This window comes from Pungitius pungitius, chromosome 7 (genome assembly GCF_949316345.1).
Source record: "Pungitius pungitius chromosome 7, fPunPun2.1, whole genome shotgun sequence".
NCBI classification, from domain to species: Eukaryota; Metazoa; Chordata; class Actinopteri; order Perciformes; family Gasterosteidae; genus Pungitius; species Pungitius pungitius.
The window spans coordinates 8179185-8199045 of record NC_084906.1 but is presented as its reverse complement, the minus strand read 5'-3'; the positions used below and the strand labels follow the sequence as shown (position 1 = coordinate 8199045).

Sequence of the window (19861 nt, the reverse complement as noted above, 5' to 3'; positions counted from 1 at the left end):
ATTTTTCGGTTGCCATGTTGGATTACGGCCTGCACCGCGCTGTTGTTTTCCTGCTATATTTGGAATGCGTGTGAGTGACGTAGAGATGCCGAATACGTTTCTGTTAGCGGCAGCAACCTGTCAATCACACTAACCCCTGGGTGACAAAGTGACAAGGTCGCAAGTGGGTATTAGTGTTGCGTTCGAGGTTCTGCACCAGCGGGTTATTTCGTCTGAGTGTGCGCCTGCACTGCGGTGCCGCTGCAGGCCGCAGCACTGGAACCGACCCACTCCCCCAGGGAGATAATGAAGCACCGCGCGGACATGTGCTTATGCTTGAGAGGTGGAGGGGGGAGAGGAGAGTCTCTGGGGGGGCGAAGCTCCTTGTTAATAATTAACTCCGATCAGCTTCTCACTAATGATGAGAATGGTATTTCTTGCTGCTTTTTTGGTGTTTTGTGTTGCTGCCCAAATCGCACTGATGTCTCTCTTTTTTTCTCTCTCTGTAGAAATATGGATGCCATCAACCAGATGGCTGTTCCGCCCTTTGCATCTCCCCCTCCTCCCCCCGTCCTCGGGCCCGTCAGCCCTGAGGTAACAACGCACTCTTTAAACCTAAAAGCACACACGCTGCGGACTACATGTCCATGTGACGGACATCCGATTGCAGACAGACCGACCTGACTGTCTGGGTGCTGATGATGCATGAAATCACCAATGACCAAAACGGTCAGTGAGTTGCTGGTCAGTCTGTAAGCCAGAGACCAGAACCTAAAGACAACACTGAGCTGAGCTCCAGTTGTGAAAGATAAAGAAAAGGGAATATCGTGCCTAATTCTCACAACATAACTTTTTATGATTTTTTGTTTTATTTGCAGGTTGTTAGCCTAGCTTAGCGTAAAGACTTGAAGCAGAGGGAAACAGCTAGCCTGGCTGTAAAGTTCATGTGTTGAGATATGGTATCTCCATTGTTTAATCTCCACACAAACAGAAATGAATGAAACACAGTTTCTTGTTTCCAGTCGCTTTTATTTCTTCTTTGAATGCAGCTTGATACTGTTGATGTGAAAGTTATTTAGTGGCCTTAAACCAAACTCTCTGTCAGGAGATGTCAAGATATCAAACGTAACAAATTATGAGAGTGTCCTTCTCACTTTTACACACTAATCCCTGACAGTAAATCAGGATTAGAGACACATTGACAGAGGTGTAGGCATCAGGGAGGCAACCGCACACTGACTTTCATGAATTCTTCTTCTTCTACGTCAGGTCGTCTGTGAGGCTCCTCCGTGCGCCTCCGTCCCCACAGACGGGCCCCGCCCCCCCGACAGTCTGACCCTCCACCCGTCATCTGACCCACTGGTCAGTCCAAATCACTTCACTTCCTGAACTTAGTTAACCCCTTCCTTGTGAATATTTGGATGGATCCTTGATTTTGGGGATCTCTCTCTGACTCGCACTAGAACTAAATTTTTCAGTAATATTTACCGTATTTTCGTGACTATAAGGCGCACTGGATTATAAGACGCACCTTCAATGAATCGCCGATTTTAGAACTATTTTCCTATATGAGGCGCACTGAATTATAAGGCGCATAGAATAGAAGATACTGCAGTAAAACGTTTGACTGGGGCTGCGTTATGCATCCACTAGATCGGGCTGTGCTAAATCAAACTTTATTAAGCGTTCTGAAAACTCTTCACTCCCATGGTAACGTTGTTCAAACGTTAATGTGGATATTAACAATATCTCTGAACCTCCAACTTTCGTTCTTGATTAATGAAAACTTCTTGGAATTCTTGGCAAATGCTTTCGTCCATCTTGCACCGAGAGGCAGCGCTAGAACAGATGGTGGCGCCTCGCGGCGGACCGTCATCTCGATCCCGAGATCCAACTACGAGCTTTAATATACGCTGTTGGAGCTGGAATTACCGCGGCTGCTGGCACCAGACTTTCCCTCCAATGGATCCTCGTTAACCAGTATGGATCAACCAATCGATCCATATATATGGCGCTCCGGATTATAAGGCGCACTGTCGTTTTATGAGAAAAAAAAAGGATTTTAAGTGTGCCTTATAGTCGCGAAAATACGGTAATATAATCTAATATAGAGATAAAAGACAGAAAAAAAGAGTGGACTTTGTTTTGTTTTCAACTCTGACGGATAAAAATGTGTCCAAAACTATTGCTGGATTTTGTCCGGACCAAAGACCAAAAAAGCTGCCAACAGGATCACTGCTGCTTGTGCATGAACTACTTTTTTCTAGTGTACTGTTGGTTAACAATAAGAAAACCTAATATTTTGTGAGCTGTTGGTGGCTGTACATGGGGGTCACTAAAGAGGAACCAACCAAAAGTTCCAGCCCACATTTTATTGGGGTACGTGCAAACTGACCCGTGGTGTGTCCAACAGGACGATAAGAGCGAGGAAGCCCAACAGAACCACAGGAACAGGAACAGAAGTAGCAGTAACAACAGCGTCCCCAAGGGTCCGACGGAGAACAGCTGCACGAAGGTAACCTACAACCCACCACTATTTAAGATACTACCCTGTTGCAAGTAACATTCCTGCATTTAAAATCTTCAATTTCAATAAAATTGTAGAAAAATAGTATCAGGAAAGGATTCTTGCATACTTACAGTATGCAGCCAAAGTGTATATTACACTATTAAATAATTGTTATTCATGCAGGTAAGTAACATAGTTCCCTATCAGGGAACTCAAGCTGCGTAAAGATGCTGTGGGAACGCCTCTGCGTGACCGCGTCATGAAGCACGTGTGAAATTCAACCAATGGCGAGCTGGTACGTCATAGCGGGGACGCCGGACCAGGGCGCTACAAAGGGCGAAGTTCCGTCGGCCGCTCCATGGCGGCCCCGGCCATCGATGAGCTCTCACCACCTCGTGCAGCAGGAGAGCGTCGCGCACCCCCCCGTCGAGGCCGGGTCGCAGCACGGCACGCTCAGGCGAGGTTCTCTCGCAGCCGGTCTGGTCTGAGGACCGCCGCCGCGGAGAGGACTTCGTCCAATAGGCCCTGACACCGTAAGGGTCAGGGCCCGGAGAGTGACCCCCACCGGAGGTGGTAAGGGGCCACCCCACTCTCCGGAAGCCGGTCCGTTGTTCCCGCCGCTGCTTTGGGGCACGACCGGGTCCAGCGAGCGTGAGCCCGAGGGCCGCTCGCTCCCTCTAAGGAGGGTGCCGGCTCTACTACATCAGCGCTTCCCTGCCAGTACACTGTTACAGGGCGCGGTGTCTGTAGACCCGGGACTTCCAGAGACCGGCCCCGAGGGGTCGGAGCCCCTGAGAAACTTTTTGGGTGAGTGGAGAGCCCTCCCCAACGTATCTCAATGGGTCCTGCACACAATCGATCTCGGCTACGCCATCCAGTTTAGGTGGCGGCCGCCTTGACTTTGGGGCGTACTACCCACGGTGGTAGACCCCCAGCAGGCTCTGGTGTTGGAACAAGAAGTAGAGACCCTGCTGCGGAAGGGAGCCGTAGAGCGCGTCCTCCCCCCAGACAGAGAGTCAGGCTACTATAGCCGCTACTTCATCGTTCCAAAGAAGGATGGGGTTCTGCGTCCGATTCTGGATCTCCGCCGTTTGAACCGCGCTGTTGCGAAGTTGAGCTTCAAAATGCTCACTCTCAAACAGATCGCGGCACAAATCAGGTCCGAGGACTGGTTTGTCACGGTGGATCTCCAGGACGCTTACTTTCATATTCCCATCGTCCCTCAACACAGGAAGTTCCTGAGGTTCGCTTTTAGTAAAGCTTACCAATATAAGGTCCTTCCTTTTGGCCTAGCCCTCTCGCCCTGTACGTTCACTAAATGCGTGGATGCAGCTCTGGCGCCATTGCGTCTCCAGGGCATCCGTATTTGAACTACTTGGACGACTGGTTGATTTAGCGCCCTCCGAGCGCCTGGCGGCCCAACACCGTGATGTTGTGCTCGCCCATATCAACCGTCTGGGGCTGAGACTCAACACCAGGAAAAGCGTGCTGTCCCCAGCACGCAGGACCACCTTCCTGGGTGTAATTTGAGATTCGACCACGATGCGGGCACACCTGTCTCCCGTTCGAGTAGTTTCGATCCTCTCTGCTGTTCAGCAGGCTAGGCCAGCCACTCACTGTGAAACAGTTTCAGAGACTGTTAGGTCTCCTGGCAGCGGCATCCAATGTGATCCCCGGTAGTTACACTTGAGACCGTTGCAGTGGTGGCGCAAGACCACGGGATTCTCCCCAAGGGTATGGCGGCTGCAGAAGCCCTCCTGTCGGGGACCTTACCCTCGCCTTGAGCACAGGTGCTCTCGTCTTCACACCACGGTCACCCGTTCATATGGTGAGTGGGTATAAATGTTCCCACAGCGTCTTGCCATACTCCCGGCCTGCCCATGGCACTCGATTCGGCCTTTCAAAGATGAATGGTCCTGCCCTTCGGATCCCTTTGTAGCGCCCTGGTCCGGCGTCCCCGCTATGACGTACCAGCTCGCCATTGGTTGAATTTCACACGTGCTTCATGACGCGGTCACACAGGGGTGTTCCTACAGCGTCTTTACGCAGCGTCTCGTTCCCTTCAGAGAGCGAGAGACGTTCTGTATAGTGGAGATGAAACTAGAAGAAAATGGAAATACTCAAGAACAAATTACTCAATAACTTAATCACACCTAATTACACACTGTGTGTGTGTGTGTGTGTGTGTGTGTGTGTGTGTGTGTGTGTGTGTGTGTGTGTGTGTGTGTGTGTGTGTGTGCGTTGGTATTTCCGGATTATGAGGACATTTCACCTGTTTACATACTTACTCTATGAGGACATACCGGATGTGTGAGGACAAAGGACATGTCCTCACAAGTCAAGCACTGCAGCCGCGCTTATCAAGCCGTAAATGACCACCTCCCGCTTTTTCTCGGCATGTCTCCATAACTCGGTTTTACCCGATTTCTAGTGTATGACAGTGTGTGCTCACAGTGTGTTATATCCGACACTACTTTTTTTTTTTCTACTGCGGAGTGTATCAGTGTATCGTCATTCGATTGGCTACTGCCTAGGGCAGACTCTGATCAGTGATTGGCTCTACTTGACGTCAATCAGGGAGATTCTGATCAGTGATTGGCTGTTGAGCCCTCTGCCTTCTCGACTCACGGAGATTCTGATCAGTGATTGGCTGTTGAGCCCTCGGCCAAGTTCTCGACTCACAACGAAGAAACAATGGCGGCGATCGTCACTACTCCGCATGAGGGCAGAGTCACCTCTATCAACTCAATTTAACTAAACTGGTAAGTGAATATTTTAACGATGCATTAAATAAACCGTGTCTACAGTGAAAGCTGTAGGTTTTTTGGTTGCTAACTAACTTGTCTATGTTGTAACGAGCCGTGGATCCGGGTCCAGTTCTGCTCGTGTTTTAACGTTAGCTAACGTTAGCTAACGTTAGCTAACGTTAGTTGCTATCAAGCTTTAAGGTGCTTGATTTAACATATTTAAATTTAACTCAAATGGCGTTTTATTTTTGATAATTAAACGTTTGCCTCTGAAGAGCGAGGGTCGCTAAATCATCCCCCCCTGAGCCCAACCCCCCCCCCCCCCCCCCCGCAACCTACCCCCACCCGGGCTGGGGCTGCTGCTCAGACCGTTGAAGATCTGCATGTTGAGTGGGCTAATGCTCACATTTTACTACGTTAAATGAAGGTTTTATTTCTACCAGACCTTAGTGATTGCTGGAGTGTATTAGAACAACCAAGGCAGAAGGCAAAAAATTGTTTTTGATTAATTAAAGGTAACTTAGCTGGGCTTAGTTTGGTGAAAGAGAGAAACTCAGAAGGTGTAGGTTGTATGAATCTGTTTAATATGGAAAATATATTAATGTTAAGCACCTTAGAAGGCTACTGCTTCTAATGGTGATCTACTGGAACTCTTTGCATTTGTGTATATTTAGAACTTAGAACGTAATTCCAGTTAAATAATATTTCATGTTCACAAGCTAATTTTCTCTGGTTTGTACAGCAGGATGCAGTACTGTTACTTTAATATAAGACTGAGGACAAACAAGTGATCCATTTATGAATAGCGCGTGATCTGTGCAGAAGTAATTTTAAAAGGGGTAAAATTAAGACCAATTGACCTATAAAATCCATCTCTTATGGATATATAAGCTTTGGGCATCCTGCTGCTCCTTCATCAATGCACTATATTCTGTGACCTTAGTAATTATCCAACTTAGTGAGAATAGCTATGACAATTACATTATCTATATATACAGATTTGTTTATTACTTAATACTCCATGTTCTCTGAAAACTATTGCAGCAAACATGATGGAGAGAAGGAGGAGAAAGACTCCTGAACAGGATGCCATGGACCACATCATTTTGGGCAGAGATAAATCTTTTCTACAAGAAAAATTTATTGACTCATTCAAAGGTTTTGCATCTTTATTGTTACTCCCCCACACACATCACGTCATAGCAGCAAAGGAGGCTGTGCTCATCAAGCTAATGTACAAATTTTACTTCAAATGTCCTTGCAGTCAATAATACATGTGTACATTACTTACTTGCCATTTTAGGGAGAGGTGTTTTTACACTGGATTACATCGCACCATCCACTTTTGTGATGGAGTACCGTGGAACTCTATCACAATGTGCAGGTCTAGATGCTGCAAATAATCCCTTTGTGTTTGATTTCATCTGGAATGGAACACGCCATTGGTAAGTTTGCTGCTTGTTGATTTACTGCAATAGATTTATTTTATAGAGTTATTAGTTAAAGCACCAATCAGTATTCAGAACAAATATGTTGTATGCTGCATGGTATTTGTATATCTGTATTTAGTTTAACCATGGCCTGTTCTGTGAGTAAATTCCCCAAAAGTTATACAGCACAATGTGGTGGAAAATGTAGTAAAGGTTTGTAGTTTATCAAATAGAAATCCAGCTACTTTTTTATTAAAACAACATAATTAGTATTATAATCCAGATGTACAACGGCAGGGAAAATCCCAATCTTGATTAAAAAAAAGTTCCTGTCTGGTGAGGCTGTAGTACAGGGCCGTCAGCCTGTGTATTACAGCTCAGCTAACCGGCTCTCTTCGGTTTCCTGTCAATAACCATCCAAACTGAAAGCAGTAAAAGAGTCCACTAAATGACATAATAATAATAACAATAATACGGGAAGCTTCATTCTTGAACTTCTGAATGATCCTCCTTCCTGTCAGTCATTCAATTTGTGTTGACAGTTAAACAAGTCTTACACATTGCTCTGTGCTTTATTGTATCATAATAAGAGATATGCAATGGAATGTGTACAAAATGTTCCTGTTTTATGTAAACATGTTTGGACCACATTTGAAATGTTTCTGTCATGACTATTTTAAATATTTAATCCCACAAAATGTAATTTTTATCTGGGCTTTTTGTCTTTCAGCATAGACGCTTCGAAAGAGGATGGAACCCTTGGACGACTGGCAAATGATGACCACATAAACCCCAACTGCAGAGTAAAAAGAATTACTGTCAAAGGAAGGCCACACTTGTGCCTGTTTGCTGTGAAAGCGATATTTCCAGGCGAGGAGATAACATACAACTATGGGGATTCTTGTTGGCCATGGCGCTCAATGGTGAGTTTATGTTCCCTTTTATTCCCCAATATGTGTTTTTACAGTGATTTTAGCTTCTGTATTTAGCTGCTCTAAGAGCAAAAGATGGGTTTGGGCACATTTTGCGTCAACCAGCTGCGTTTTGTCAATCATATGAGTTAGAAAGTATTCTTCTTTCACACACAAGACATTACATGTGGCTCATTGGGAGAATACTGTAGGACATGACTGTCTGACATTAACTTTATACTTCTCCACACTTGAGGTCAAACAGAAGCTGATTACATGTTTTTAGAATACTCGTATACGGACATGTGCGCACACGTGTTTTAGGAAAGTCGCCCTGTGGAGGACTTTTTTTTTTTATTCCACACTTTTTCAAGGGGCAGGGGGATTTTTCTCAGTTGTTATTGTGATCGACGGTTAAAATGTACAGAACTTCATAACTGCAAAACCTCAGACATGAAACGAGTCTTCCTCAAAGCGCTACAGAAGTTATATGACAACAGTGTGCATCTTCTCTGTACATTCTCAGGCACCCTGCATTGAACTGTCCAATCCTGAGCCCAAGCAAGTGGTTCCAGCCTTGGCAGAAAAAGAAATGGTAAGTTTATCTTTGTAAGTTGCGTACTGGTTTTTGTGGATTAGGGTGGGGGAGGCCTACCTGACATATCGGCCTACTTCCTACTAATAACATGTTTTTAGAAAAGTCGTCAAAGGAAAGTTCTGTCTTGTCAAGGTGTCTTGTGAGGACAGCAGGTAAATTGTCAAACCTGACTAATCATTTTCCATTGTGTCATCAGTAGTGGCACTTTTGTGTCAGGCGATGAGCACAGCATACACCTGCTCTGTGAGGACACCTGCTCTTTGAGGACGAGTTGGTTTTATGTTAGCTTACAGTGTTTCCCCTAGGTTTTCCACTTTCTAGGGGGGAGGCGGAGGGGTGGTCGAGCAGATGGTTAACGGTACGGCTCACAGGGAGCGGGGGGGGGGTGGCGCTGACCGCCTAGTGGTACGGCTGACGTGTAAGTGACGGCACGGCTGTCACCCGGTTGTATGTGGGGGAAAGAAATCCGCACTTTTTCAGGGGGGGTGGGTTTTTTTTCTCAGTTTGTTATTGTGACAACGGTTAATGATCTCTGTGCGCATTGGGGTGGAACTCCGCCGTGAGCGATGCCGAGCACAAAGCACAGTTGTAAACATGACGATGTACAGAACTTCATAACTGCAAAACCTCAGACATGAAACGAGTCTTCCTCAAACCGCTACAGAAGTTATATGACAACAGTGTGCATCTTCTCTACATTCTCAGGCACCCTGCATTGAACTGTCCAATCCTGAGCCCAAGCAAGTGGTTCCAGCCTTGGCAGAAAAAGAAATGGTAAGTTTATCTTTGTAAGTTGCGTACTGGTTTTTGTGGATTAGGGTGGGGGAGGCCTACCTGACATATCGGCCTACTTCCTATTAATAACATGTTTTTAGAATAGTCGTCGAAGGAAAGTTCTGTCTTGTCAAGGTGTCTTGTGAGGACAGCAGGTAAATTGTCAAACCTGACTAATCATTTTCCATTCTGTCATCAGTAGTGGCACTTTTGTGTCAGGCGATGAGCACAGCATACACCTGCTCTGTGAGGACACCTGCTCTTTGAGGACGAGTTGGTTTTATGTTAGCTTACAGTGTTTCCCCTAGGTTTTCCACTTCGAGGGGGGGGGGGGGGTGGTCGAGCAGATGGTTAACGGTACGGCTCATAGGGAGCGGGGGGGGGGTGGCGCTGACCGCCTAGTGGTACGGCTGACGTGTAAGTGACGGGACGGCTGTCACCCGGTTGTATGTGGGGGAAAGAAATCCGCACTTTTTCAGGGGGGGTGGGGTTTTTTCTCAGTTTGTTATTGTGACAACAGTTAATGATCTCTGTGCGCATTGGGGTGGAACTCCGCCGTGAGCGATGCCGAGCACAAAGCACAGTTGTAAACGTGACGATGTACAGAACTTCATAACTGCAAAACCTCAGACATGAAACGAGTCTTCCTCAAACCGCTACAGAAGTTATATGACAACAGTGTGCATCTTCTCTACATTCTCAGGCACCCTGCATTGAACTGTCCAATCCTGAGCCCAAGCAAGTGGTTCCAGCCTTGGCAGAAAAAGAAATGGTAAGTTTATCTTTGTAAGTTGCGTACTGGTTTTTGTGGATTAGGGTGGGGGGAGGCCTACCTGACATATCAGCCTACTTCCGGGGATTGCTCAGTGGCTATTGGTTCTCATGGCTATTAATTGCATTCTAGCTACTGCACTTTACTGATTTTCCTCATTACTTGTCTTACTATATTTACATTTGTGGATCCTCAGTGCCACCATGAATTCACAAGTGCATCTATCTCGGCTTTGGATTGTTGTCAAGACTGCTCAGGACCAGTATCAAGTCTAAAATGGCTTGGTTGGACATGTAAATGTCAGTATCAGTTTCACATAAACACACGTTTTCTTTTTTGCTTAATTGAAATTTGAGCTAAACCATCACCATTTCACAAACATTCACATGCCTTTCCTGGAGTTACCTTCATATTCGTTACCATCTACAGTACAAAGTGATTTAACGTTTAAAACTAAGATAAATGTATACTACCTTCCTATTTTTCTCATTGCAATGTGCTTTTAGTATGTTCAAGGTCATGGCACAAAACCTGCTACCTCAAGAATAATTCGGCACTGGTACGTTTTCATTCTTTGAAACGGTCCTTTTTTCAGAGTTTTTCAGTTTGATTGACTAAATATGTCTTCATTGTATGTACATGTATTTTTCAAATCTTTTAGGTGAAGGATGTTGAGCCCTTCAGTGATGAAGGATCCATCTGTGATAAAGACTATGTTCCTGACTCTTCACCAAGTCGTGAGGACTCAAGCTCTGATTTTGCAATTCAAGATGCATATTCTTCATGTAGTGATAGTGATGTTAGCCTTTCCATCAATCCTAAACCACCACATTGCAAGACTGCTCCAACTCTGTCTATGGAGACCACAAAGAGTGTGCCACCACTCAGGAACTATGTTGAACCTGAGGCGGCTTCCAACTCTGACAAAGTTAGTGTTGATGAAGACCTCATACCTGACAGTGCATCCTATTCTGATCATGAACCCACTACAAGCAGTACTCAGAGGCTTGGACGCAGAGAAGTTACCGGAACAGAGTCTTCTTGTTCTGAAGAGGGGGACAGGAATGAGACTGAGCTAAGCTCTGAAGTGTCTTCTTGCACCCACAAAAATTACTGTTTTGTTTGCAAGAAACCTCAGTCAAAAATAGCTCGTCACCTAAAAAATCACGAAAAGGAAGAGCCTGATATTGCTCGAGCATTTTTGCTCCCTAAACATTCTAAAGAGAGAAAGAAATTACTTGAGGTGCTCCGCAACAAAGGTAATTACGAACATAATCGAGATGTTATGGGTAATCAACGTGGAGCACTGAAACTGAAACGACGACCAGGAAAATCAAACAGCTCTGTGAATGCAAAAACATATGTGCACTGTGTTTATTGCAAAGGTTTGTTTGTTCGCAAAGAGCTATGGCGCCATTTACGTCGATGCCCTTCAAAGAAGCACACTGAAGACACTGGCACGGCCCAGGTCTTAGCTCTGGCTGATGTTGCAGACTCAACATTCTCCCAAGCAATTTCTCCTGGAGTTTGGAAGATCCTGGGAAATATGAAACAAGATGAGGTAGCATCTGTCGTTCGAAATGATTTCCTCATACTGCAATTGGGTCAGTCTCTCTACAACAAGCATGGAAGTGATTCAACGAAATTTGAATACATCAGACAGAAGGTTCGGGAGATGGGCAGACTGTTGTTGAGCTTGAGAAAAAAATGTTCCATCTTTAGTTTTGAAGATGCTGTCAAGCCAAACAATTTTTACAAAGTTATTGAGGCTGTCAAAGACGTTGCTGGTTACGATGAAGAGAAACACTCCTACCGCACACCAAGTCTTGCCCTGAAATTAGGGCATTCGCTAAAGAAGATTGGTGACATTATCCTCTGTAGGGCTATTGCAGCAGAAGATGAAGAGATGATGAAGGTATCGGAGCGATTCACAAAACTATGCTCTAAGGAATGGTCAGAACTTGTCTCCCACAATGCTCTTTCTACTTTGAGCAAAGCCAAGTTCAATAAACCATCAACCATACCATTCACACAGGATGTGCAGCTTCTCCATCAGCACCTGGAAAAGAAATCGGCTGATGCTGTTGAAGATCTGAAAAAGCACGAGTCTCCACAGACGTATACTGAGCTTGCCAGAGTGACGCTTGCTCAAATAATTGTCTTCAACAGACGTCGTGCTGGCGAAGTCTCAAAAATGACACTTGAGTCTTTCAAGAAAAGAGACCAGACTGAGCTACATGAGGATATAGCCGTTGGCCTCTCCCCCTTTGAGCAAAAACTGGCCAAGCACTTCAGCAGGGTAGAAATGTTGGGCAAACGAGGGAGAAAAGTGGCTGTTTTGTTAAACCCTGAAGTAGTCAGTGCAACAACACTTCTTGCAGACAAAAGAGACTCGTGTAATGTGCACAGGGACAATCCCTTCCTATTTGGAAAGCCAAGGTGCCCCCCTTCAAGCTACTATAGAGGACAGGACTGCATCAGGGGTTTTGCAAGTCGTTGTGGTGCAAAGAATCCTGAATATCTTAAGTCCACACATCTTCGAAAGCACGTTGCAACATTGTCCCAGATTCTCAACCTCAAAAATAATGAGCTTGACCAACTAGCCAACTTTTTGGGCCATGATATTCGGGTCCACAGAGACTTCTATCGGCTGCCAGAGGCAACTATCGAAATGGCAAAAATCTCAAAGCTTCTTCTGGCAATGGAGAAAGGATCTCTTGGAAGATTCCAAGGAAAATCTCTTGACGAGATTGAGATTGAAGGTAACTTCCAGATTTGATAAACTTTATTGGTTATTTCAAAATGGTTACAAAGAGCATTAAAGGAACATACATCCACAATCACGCAGTGGGATGGGGTGAGTGTGCTCATCAAACATGCTTTTCTTTAGATGAATTGGATCCGGAAACAATTGGAGAGGAAGATCCAGACGACGATGACGATGACGGTGACGATGATGGAGATGGTGAAAAGTCTCATCCTGTCCTTGGATTAAGAGGTATGTAATGAATATGTTGTCTTATAGTATCCATTAGTAGTACAACATATAAGATTGGACTCTGGACCATACAGAATATCTAGCAATGAAACTGCACACTGTAGCTCCCTTTTGTTGCTCTTATTAACACAATCTGACTTTATCACACTGCTGTTCTTAAAGTCTGAAACCAGACAATCAATTGCCAGTTAAATGGACCAATCAATAAGCTAAATCTGGTCACCTGAGAACTCAGTCTGACCTGCTGGCAATTGTATGTTTGTATGCTGCAATAGTATAAATATCAGTGTGGACAGTCGTTCCTAAAAATTGTATTTTAGAAACAATTAGGATTTTCCAGGCATTCTACCCATTCAGGTCTATCGATTTCAGATGGTATTAAATTGAATTTTTTTTAAATATATTTTTCTTTCTTCTGGTCCATAGGAAAACGAAAAACGATGACATCATCCCAGGATGAAACAAAGAATTCAAAGGGTACAGAAATGCTACTAGTTTTCAATTCTTGAATTTTTATTGTTCAAGTTGCAATAGTTTGGTCTTGGTTTCTAGATAGATTTATATATAATTCACCCCCAGAGGGAAATTTGTGTGTAACCGTAGGTAAGGTTACATAGTAAACATAATATAAAAGTATTCCATATGGAATGAAATATGCAAAACACGAAAAGGGAGCCGAACATATTAAATGGGGAGAAAAATGCCCATAATACAATTATATACAGAGTATATGTGTGTGTGAATATTATATTTAGTGAAATAGGATTGGAATAGAAGTATGTACAGTGAAATACAGGCTCCAGTTCAGATACCTTGTTTATTCTATATTCTGTAAATCAGGGGTGCCCAATAGGTTCGATCGCGATTGATCAGTGTGAGTCATCGAGTAACGTAATGACAGAATGTGTGGAATGCTTGACGGTTCCCTCACTTCTGACCGAGGTGTTTTTATTTATTTATATCAATTTGTGAACGAGATGCAGCGCTGTTGTTCCTTTTGGTTACCGCTACCACTCGTTCACCCTATTACTACTCTGCTGTAAATACAGGTTAAATACATCTGGACAGGTTATTAAAGCTTTACTTATTTTCTCTAGGAAAGAGAAGTCACCTGGAAACCAGAGGTGAGGTCACCAGCTCCAAAGGTAGGACTCATCCCTTACTACTTGTCCCTCAGGGTCGCAGTTACAACAGTGCAGTATCGGCCCTGCCGCACAACATTTAATCAGATTTAATTTATTTTATGTTTATCTTATTTTGAGGGTTTGCAAAAAAAATACCAAGTAACTGTTGAATGTAGTACTACAGAGATACGGTTTCTACTTAAGCGGACACCAAACAAAACTCTTTGTAAATGCATTTATTGTAGTTTTTAGGAAAATTTAAAATGGAAGAATGAAAAAGCCACATTGTTCAACACAATTTTTGCCTCTTAATGAGAAATTTGAGCCAGTGTGGTAAAATCTAATGTTTTGGTTGGGCTGAGTCTGAGACCTTTTTCACATGTCTTGCCATTTTTATGAACAGCTCCGGCTTCACACCCACATTGAAAAATCGCAACATAAAGCTTTGTCCAACTAATGTATTCCCAAAACGCATTTTCTCTGCTGTTTTTTCAAAATGCCGATATAATGAAAATCTTACCTATGTATAATTGTCTTTATAATAATATGAACGAGGAAAATATGTTCTTTATTGGCAGAGGTTCGAAGAAGATACATAAAAAAGTCATGGAGCAAAATGGAAGTGTCTGCAGTGATGAAACACTTCAAGGCCCACATTTTGAAGGGACACTTGGCCACAAAAATGGAGTGTGAGCAGTGCAAGCTTGCCGAAGACCATATTTTAAAAGGAAGGACTGTACAAAACATTAGAGACTTTGTAAGGAACAGGGGACGCATGTCCACAAAGGGAAATTTAGTTTGAGGGAATATGTCCAAGAAACCTCTTTAAGCACCTGTTAAGAGTACAACTTTTGAGAAAAATGTACAGTTCCCTTTTCAGTAAAATGTTGTTACTGCGACTTTTGAAGCAGTAGAGTTCACTGCACTTGTTACTGCGTCTTTTGAAGCAGTATAGTTTACTGCACATGTTACTGCGTCTTTTGAAGCAGTATAGTTCACTACACTTGTTACTGCGTCTTTTGAAGCAGTATAGTTCACTGCACTTGTTACTGCGTCTTTTGAAGCAGTAGAGTTTACTGCACATGTTACTGCGTCTTTTGAAGCAGTATAGTTCACTGCACTTGTTACTGCGTCTTTTGAAGCAGTAGAGTTTACTGCACATGTTACTGCGTCTTTTGAAGCAGTAGAGTTTACTGCACATGTTACTGCGTCTTTTGAAGCAGTATAGTTTACTGCACATGTTACTGCGTCTTTTGAAGCAGTAGAGTTTACTGCATCTTTTGAAGCAATACTTAAGCAGATATATATATTGCCAATATGTAATGTTTGATAATGGTATACATTACAATAAATGTATTTTCATATAAAGGCTGTCTAATTTCGTGGTGGGGAGGGGCCCTGATAAACACACGTATTTGTATATAGCCATCCATCCCCAGGATGGTCCTCATAACCAAGGGTCTGGTCATGTCGGTGTATGTGTACTGGTAATGTCCTGTTAAACCAGGATGGTCCTCATAACCAAGGGTCTGGTCATGTCGGTGTATGTGTACTGGTAATGTCCTGTTAAACCAGGATGGTCCTCATAACCAAGGGTCTGGTCGTGTCGGTGTATGTGTACTGGTAATGTCCTGTTAAACCAGGATGGTCTTCATAACCAAGGGTCTGGTCACGTTTGTGTATGTGTACCGGTAATGTTCTCATAAATAAGGGTGGTCTTTATAAGTCACCTTCATGATAGGATCCGCCCCCATCCCGCCCCGTCCCCACAGTCCTGTAGAATGTCGAGTCTTCAGATCTCCTGACTCTTTCACCAGAAATTAATTCTGAACAGTAGGCTTCGTTTCCTACATCACGAGGACCATTTTGATAGTTCTTAGATCTCTCTGGGACAAAGGGAAAGGTGTGTACCCATAAACCATGGTTTGAGCAAGTACGGGGAAAATGTCCTGACAAACCACTTTTGCCCGTATGTGTGTGTGTGTGTGTGTGTGTGTGTGTGTGTGTGTGTGTGTGTGTGTGTGTGTGTGTGTGTGTGTTGCAGAGGCTGAAAGAGACTCCAGAAAATGAGCTTCAGGCTCCAAAGACATTGATGGAGCAGCAGGTATCAACACCATGACTTGATGTAATGTAGAGGACCACATATACTGATGAACAACAGAGGTGTTGTGAATGTATTCAGGTCCTTTACTTAAATAGAAATTTAAACAGTGAAACGAATAACACTTATACCGTACATATATATGGTTATGGGTACATATATATGTACATATATATGGTTTCCCAAGAAGGTCAGAGTTTTTTTCAGCTGTTCTCTCCTCGCTGTGCACGGCTGCTCCCCCCCCCGACAAGGGACCGCTGGTCCATCCGCCCCTGCAAAGTTGTAAACCTTGGGAGAACACTGAATGAAATGGGATTCACTGGTCTGGTTAATACATTAATCTGATCTGTGTGTGTGTGTGTGTGTGTGTGTGTGTGTGTGTGTGGTGTGTGTGTGTGTGTGTGTGTGTGTGTGTGTGTGTGTGTGTGTGTGTGTGTGTGTGTGTGTGTGTGTGTGTGTGTGTGTGTGTGTGTGTGTGTGTGTGTGTGTGTGTGTGTGCGCGCGTGTGCATGTAGTCCTGCAGGGCTTCTAACAGTTCCAGTAAAAAGGCTGCAGCGTCTCCTCCACTGATAAGCCCCGATATCCAAGCTGACAATAGAGGTACACACACTTCAAAGTCTGTTTGATTGACGTTTAACAACACATACGTTCCTCTCGTGTACGTTTAAGATGATTGCTGTTATTTAATTAAACTCGGCTAATGTGTCGTTTTCACCATTTACAATCACAGGCGTCTCATCCTCCATCTTTTGACGTCTGATATATATATACACACATGCATACAACACTAACGGGTATAAACATGGTGCCTGTGAAAAGAGTGGTGGAGGAATATAGTGGAAAATATTGTACATGTTTTAGGAGAGAGGGGATAAACCCTAAATCCTCCTTTCTTCATCCTCAGACCCATCCTGCTGTGTGGTGGTCCCTGGTCAGGAGATGCTGCTGGAGATCTGTAAAGGTCGATCAGGACTCGGACTCAGCATCGTGGGAGGAAGAGACACACAGCTGGTAAGAGACTTACAACCGTTACTCACTTCTCGCTATTGGTGGTCATTGTTATTTCTCTTCATCTTCTTCATTCTTCAAGATATGATTAATAATAACTGAGAATAGACCACACATCGTCGCTGTGTTTGTGTCCGGTTTAAGTTACTGAATGTTATGATGTCCTTTTCTATTCTTTTAGTGGCAGATTTATGTGAAAATCTGTCTCATTGTCTGTCTTTGCGTCTCCATCAGGACGCCATAGTGATCCATGAGGTCTACGAGGAAGGAGCAGCAGCCAGAGATGGACGACTGTGGGCAGGAGACCAGATACTTGAGGTACTACTCACTCAGTACTGCAGTACTAGTCATACTCGGCATGCACTCGTCAGTGTTTATTCCGAATACTGCAGCAAAACTACCGTACTCTTTAAATCACCGACAAATAAATGTCATTTTAATTGTTTAAGTCACACAAATATTTTGTAGAATTCCTGTTGTGTCCTGTTATCTGTGCTGGTAGTAATTCCTGGTGCAACTATTGTAATGATGGATTATAAAACTATTAGTTTTTAAACAGAGTTTAACTTGTGTGTAATTTTACATGAAAAACCTGATTCACTACTTAATGTTATTTAATCGTAAATGACATTCAAAAAACAGCACTCTCTCAGTTGAGAAGTCCACTGTGGTGGACTTAAAATAGTGAAATTAAAGTTAGTATTTGACAGTTGGGAGAACATCACAGCAGGCCAGATGTGAGAAACTCTGGTAACACTCACCAGGTCAAAGAAGCAGCTGATATGCCATTTTTTTCTTTTTCTCCTGTGTCCAGGTGAACGGAGTGGACCTGCGCGGGGCGTCCCACGAGGAGGCCATCGCCGCCCTGCGCCACACGCCGGGGACGGTCCGTCTGACGGTGCTGAGGGACGAGGCTCAGTACAGAGACGAGGAGAACCTGGACCTCGTTAAGGTGGAGCTGCAGAAGCGCAGCGGCAGAGGGCTGGGACTCAGCATCGTCGGGAAGAGGTATGCACTAACAGATACACAACACTCAAAACATGCAAAAAGTGCTTTTTATGCTCCGGTTTACTTCTTTTGCACTGAGATACAATCTCAGAAAGAAGGCTGATTTAATAACTTTGGTTATTCAAGAAATTCAGAAGATATAAACCCAGGCATTCCCCTCCCGCTGATCCATCACTACCATAACGAGGAAACAAAACTAATCTTAGATTTAGGGGATTATAAACTAATCAAAACATAGTTCTGAATATTGTATCAAATTTCTGATAATTGTGGCCAATCTCTATAAATAAAAATGATGAATGCAGTACTTTAATTTGTAACTGATTATATGACAGCAGTAGAATTGCTATTATACCTACTATTACTATAATTATCTGTGTATTTCTGCCACCACTGTTTGTCTTTGTGTGTTCCAGGAGTGGCAGCGGTGTGTTCATCTCAGAGGTGGTCAGAGGGGGCGCCGCTGAGCTGGACGGTCGTCTGATGCAGGGTGATCAGATCTTGTCGGTCAACGGAGACGACATGAAACACGCCTCCCAGGAAACTGTCGCCGCCATTCTGAAGGTTAACACACACATTTACATTTTTAGGTTTCTTGTTAAGATTTCCTATTGGTGTTTTGGCCGTTATCCGATTTTAGCCTTGATATAATAAGAACCCTGGCTTTGCCCTTCTGTCTGTTTTTGTGTGAATATCATATGATGTTTTTGCGTGTCTGTCCCGCAGTGTGCTCGAGGTCCAGTCTTGTTGGAACTCGGGCGACTCAAAGCTGCCTCGTGGATCTCCTCCAGACGCAACTCCCAAGGAAGCCAGGTGTGTGTTCTCCTCGTATTGTTTCATATGTGTGAGAACCGGTTTCAGCATATTTAAAATATTCCCCCCTGAAAGTTCAAATGTACTTTGTTGATATGTGACACTATGTATGGAAATCCAAAAACAGGGCACTAAAAACACCCAGTTGATTTTTTAACAGCCAAATAAAGGAAACACCATGTTTGCATAGAAACTCTGGTGTTGTTGCAGATGAGTGGGAGCAGCTCAGGTGTAGCGGCTCCGCCCCCCACCAACCCCTCAGCATCATGTAACCTTGTGACTCCTGAACCCACGGAGTCAACCTTCGCCGGGCCACCGTCCCTCAACAACAGCACAAAGTCCACCTGTGACATCACTTCCTGCTCTAACAGCTCAGGTAGAGGAAGCATGAGCAACAACTTCCCACTGGTTTGAGCTCCTAACTAACTGTACCTGAGCAAATGGGCTCAGTTTTCTGTGGGGATTAAGTTTTTTCTTAAAGTAGTATTAAAACCAAAATCTGAAAAATGACCATGTAGCATTGAATCAAAATTGACTAATAAAAGCACCTATTCATTTTTTGTTTAATTGCCATAATTTCATCAGTTACTCTTCAGTTACTGTTCTACTAGCTGTTGACAATGAAAATGAATCATTTTCAATATATTAAGTGGTTTTATCTGGGTTTCTGCAGGGCTAAGCTAAATCTACCAAAACTACCAATGAGCATTAAATCAATTGTAAGGTATATATTGCCAAGTGAAGATTTACATGTATGGCAATAAGATATTTAAATGTTATTGGAAGTATCATTACTGCATTGTCCAGGGGGGAAGATATAACTTTACCAAAGTGAATTTAGCCAACTATTAATTTACACAGATAAAAAATAGTTGCTTTTGAAATGAGAATGGCTTTCACCAATTCCTTGAAAGTGCCAATTAAAAATGACGAAAAGATGTGATGTACTATGAATAAATCTTTGTTTCCATTTAGGACTGGTAAATGTTGCTCACTGTTTTCCTCTTTTCTTTGTGTAGGAGCAGATGCTGGCCTCCGCACTGTGGAGATCACAAGGGTAGGTTCAAAAGAAGTACACAAGTAGTACAC

At 43.7% G+C, this 19861-nt stretch overlaps 2 protein-coding genes across 8 annotated transcripts in view; both read left to right on the top strand.

Moving 5' to 3' along the window:
* patj (PATJ crumbs cell polarity complex component) overlaps nucleotides 1-19861 on the top strand; it is a 104388-nt gene that overhangs the window by 76919 nt on the left and 7608 nt on the right. For all 4 annotated transcript variants that reach the window (XM_037468576.2, XM_037468577.2, XM_037468578.2 and 1 more), the window contains 12 exons: nucleotides 489-573; nucleotides 1249-1341; nucleotides 2393-2494; nucleotides 15887-15946; nucleotides 16459-16543; nucleotides 16848-16954; nucleotides 17186-17269; nucleotides 17766-17959; nucleotides 18376-18523; nucleotides 18686-18772; nucleotides 18983-19148; nucleotides 19792-19829. In XM_037468576.2, the coding sequence (XP_037324473.2) occupies nucleotides 489-573; nucleotides 1249-1341; nucleotides 2393-2494; nucleotides 15887-15946; nucleotides 16459-16543; nucleotides 16848-16954; nucleotides 17186-17269; nucleotides 17766-17959; nucleotides 18376-18523; nucleotides 18686-18772; nucleotides 18983-19148; nucleotides 19792-19829 (1249 nt within the window). The remainder of the gene's footprint in view (nucleotides 1-488; nucleotides 574-1248; nucleotides 1342-2392; nucleotides 2495-15886; nucleotides 15947-16458; nucleotides 16544-16847; nucleotides 16955-17185; nucleotides 17270-17765; nucleotides 17960-18375; nucleotides 18524-18685; nucleotides 18773-18982; nucleotides 19149-19791; nucleotides 19830-19861) is intronic.
* Nucleotides 4713-15822, top strand: si:dkey-38n4.2 (uncharacterized). Of its 4 annotated transcripts, none has more exons than XM_062563610.1 (14): nucleotides 4713-5250; nucleotides 6280-6393; nucleotides 6539-6680; nucleotides 7396-7588; nucleotides 8103-8171; nucleotides 8880-8948; nucleotides 9652-9720; nucleotides 9917-10019; nucleotides 10227-10279; nucleotides 10382-12482; nucleotides 12611-12718; nucleotides 13145-13195; nucleotides 13816-13842; nucleotides 14421-15822. In XM_062563610.1, the coding sequence occupies exons 2-14, from the start codon at nucleotides 6285-6287 to the stop codon at nucleotides 14642-14644; spliced, it is 3318 nt and encodes a 1105-aa protein (XP_062419594.1). In that variant the 5' UTR covers nucleotides 4713-5250; nucleotides 6280-6284; the 3' UTR covers nucleotides 14645-15822. The 4 variants fall into 4 exon arrangements, with proteins under 4 accessions (XP_062419594.1, XP_062419592.1, XP_062419595.1 ...); XM_062563608.1 differs by having other exon boundaries at nucleotides 13816-13863; XM_062563611.1 differs by lacking the exon at nucleotides 8880-8948 and having other exon boundaries at nucleotides 13816-13863.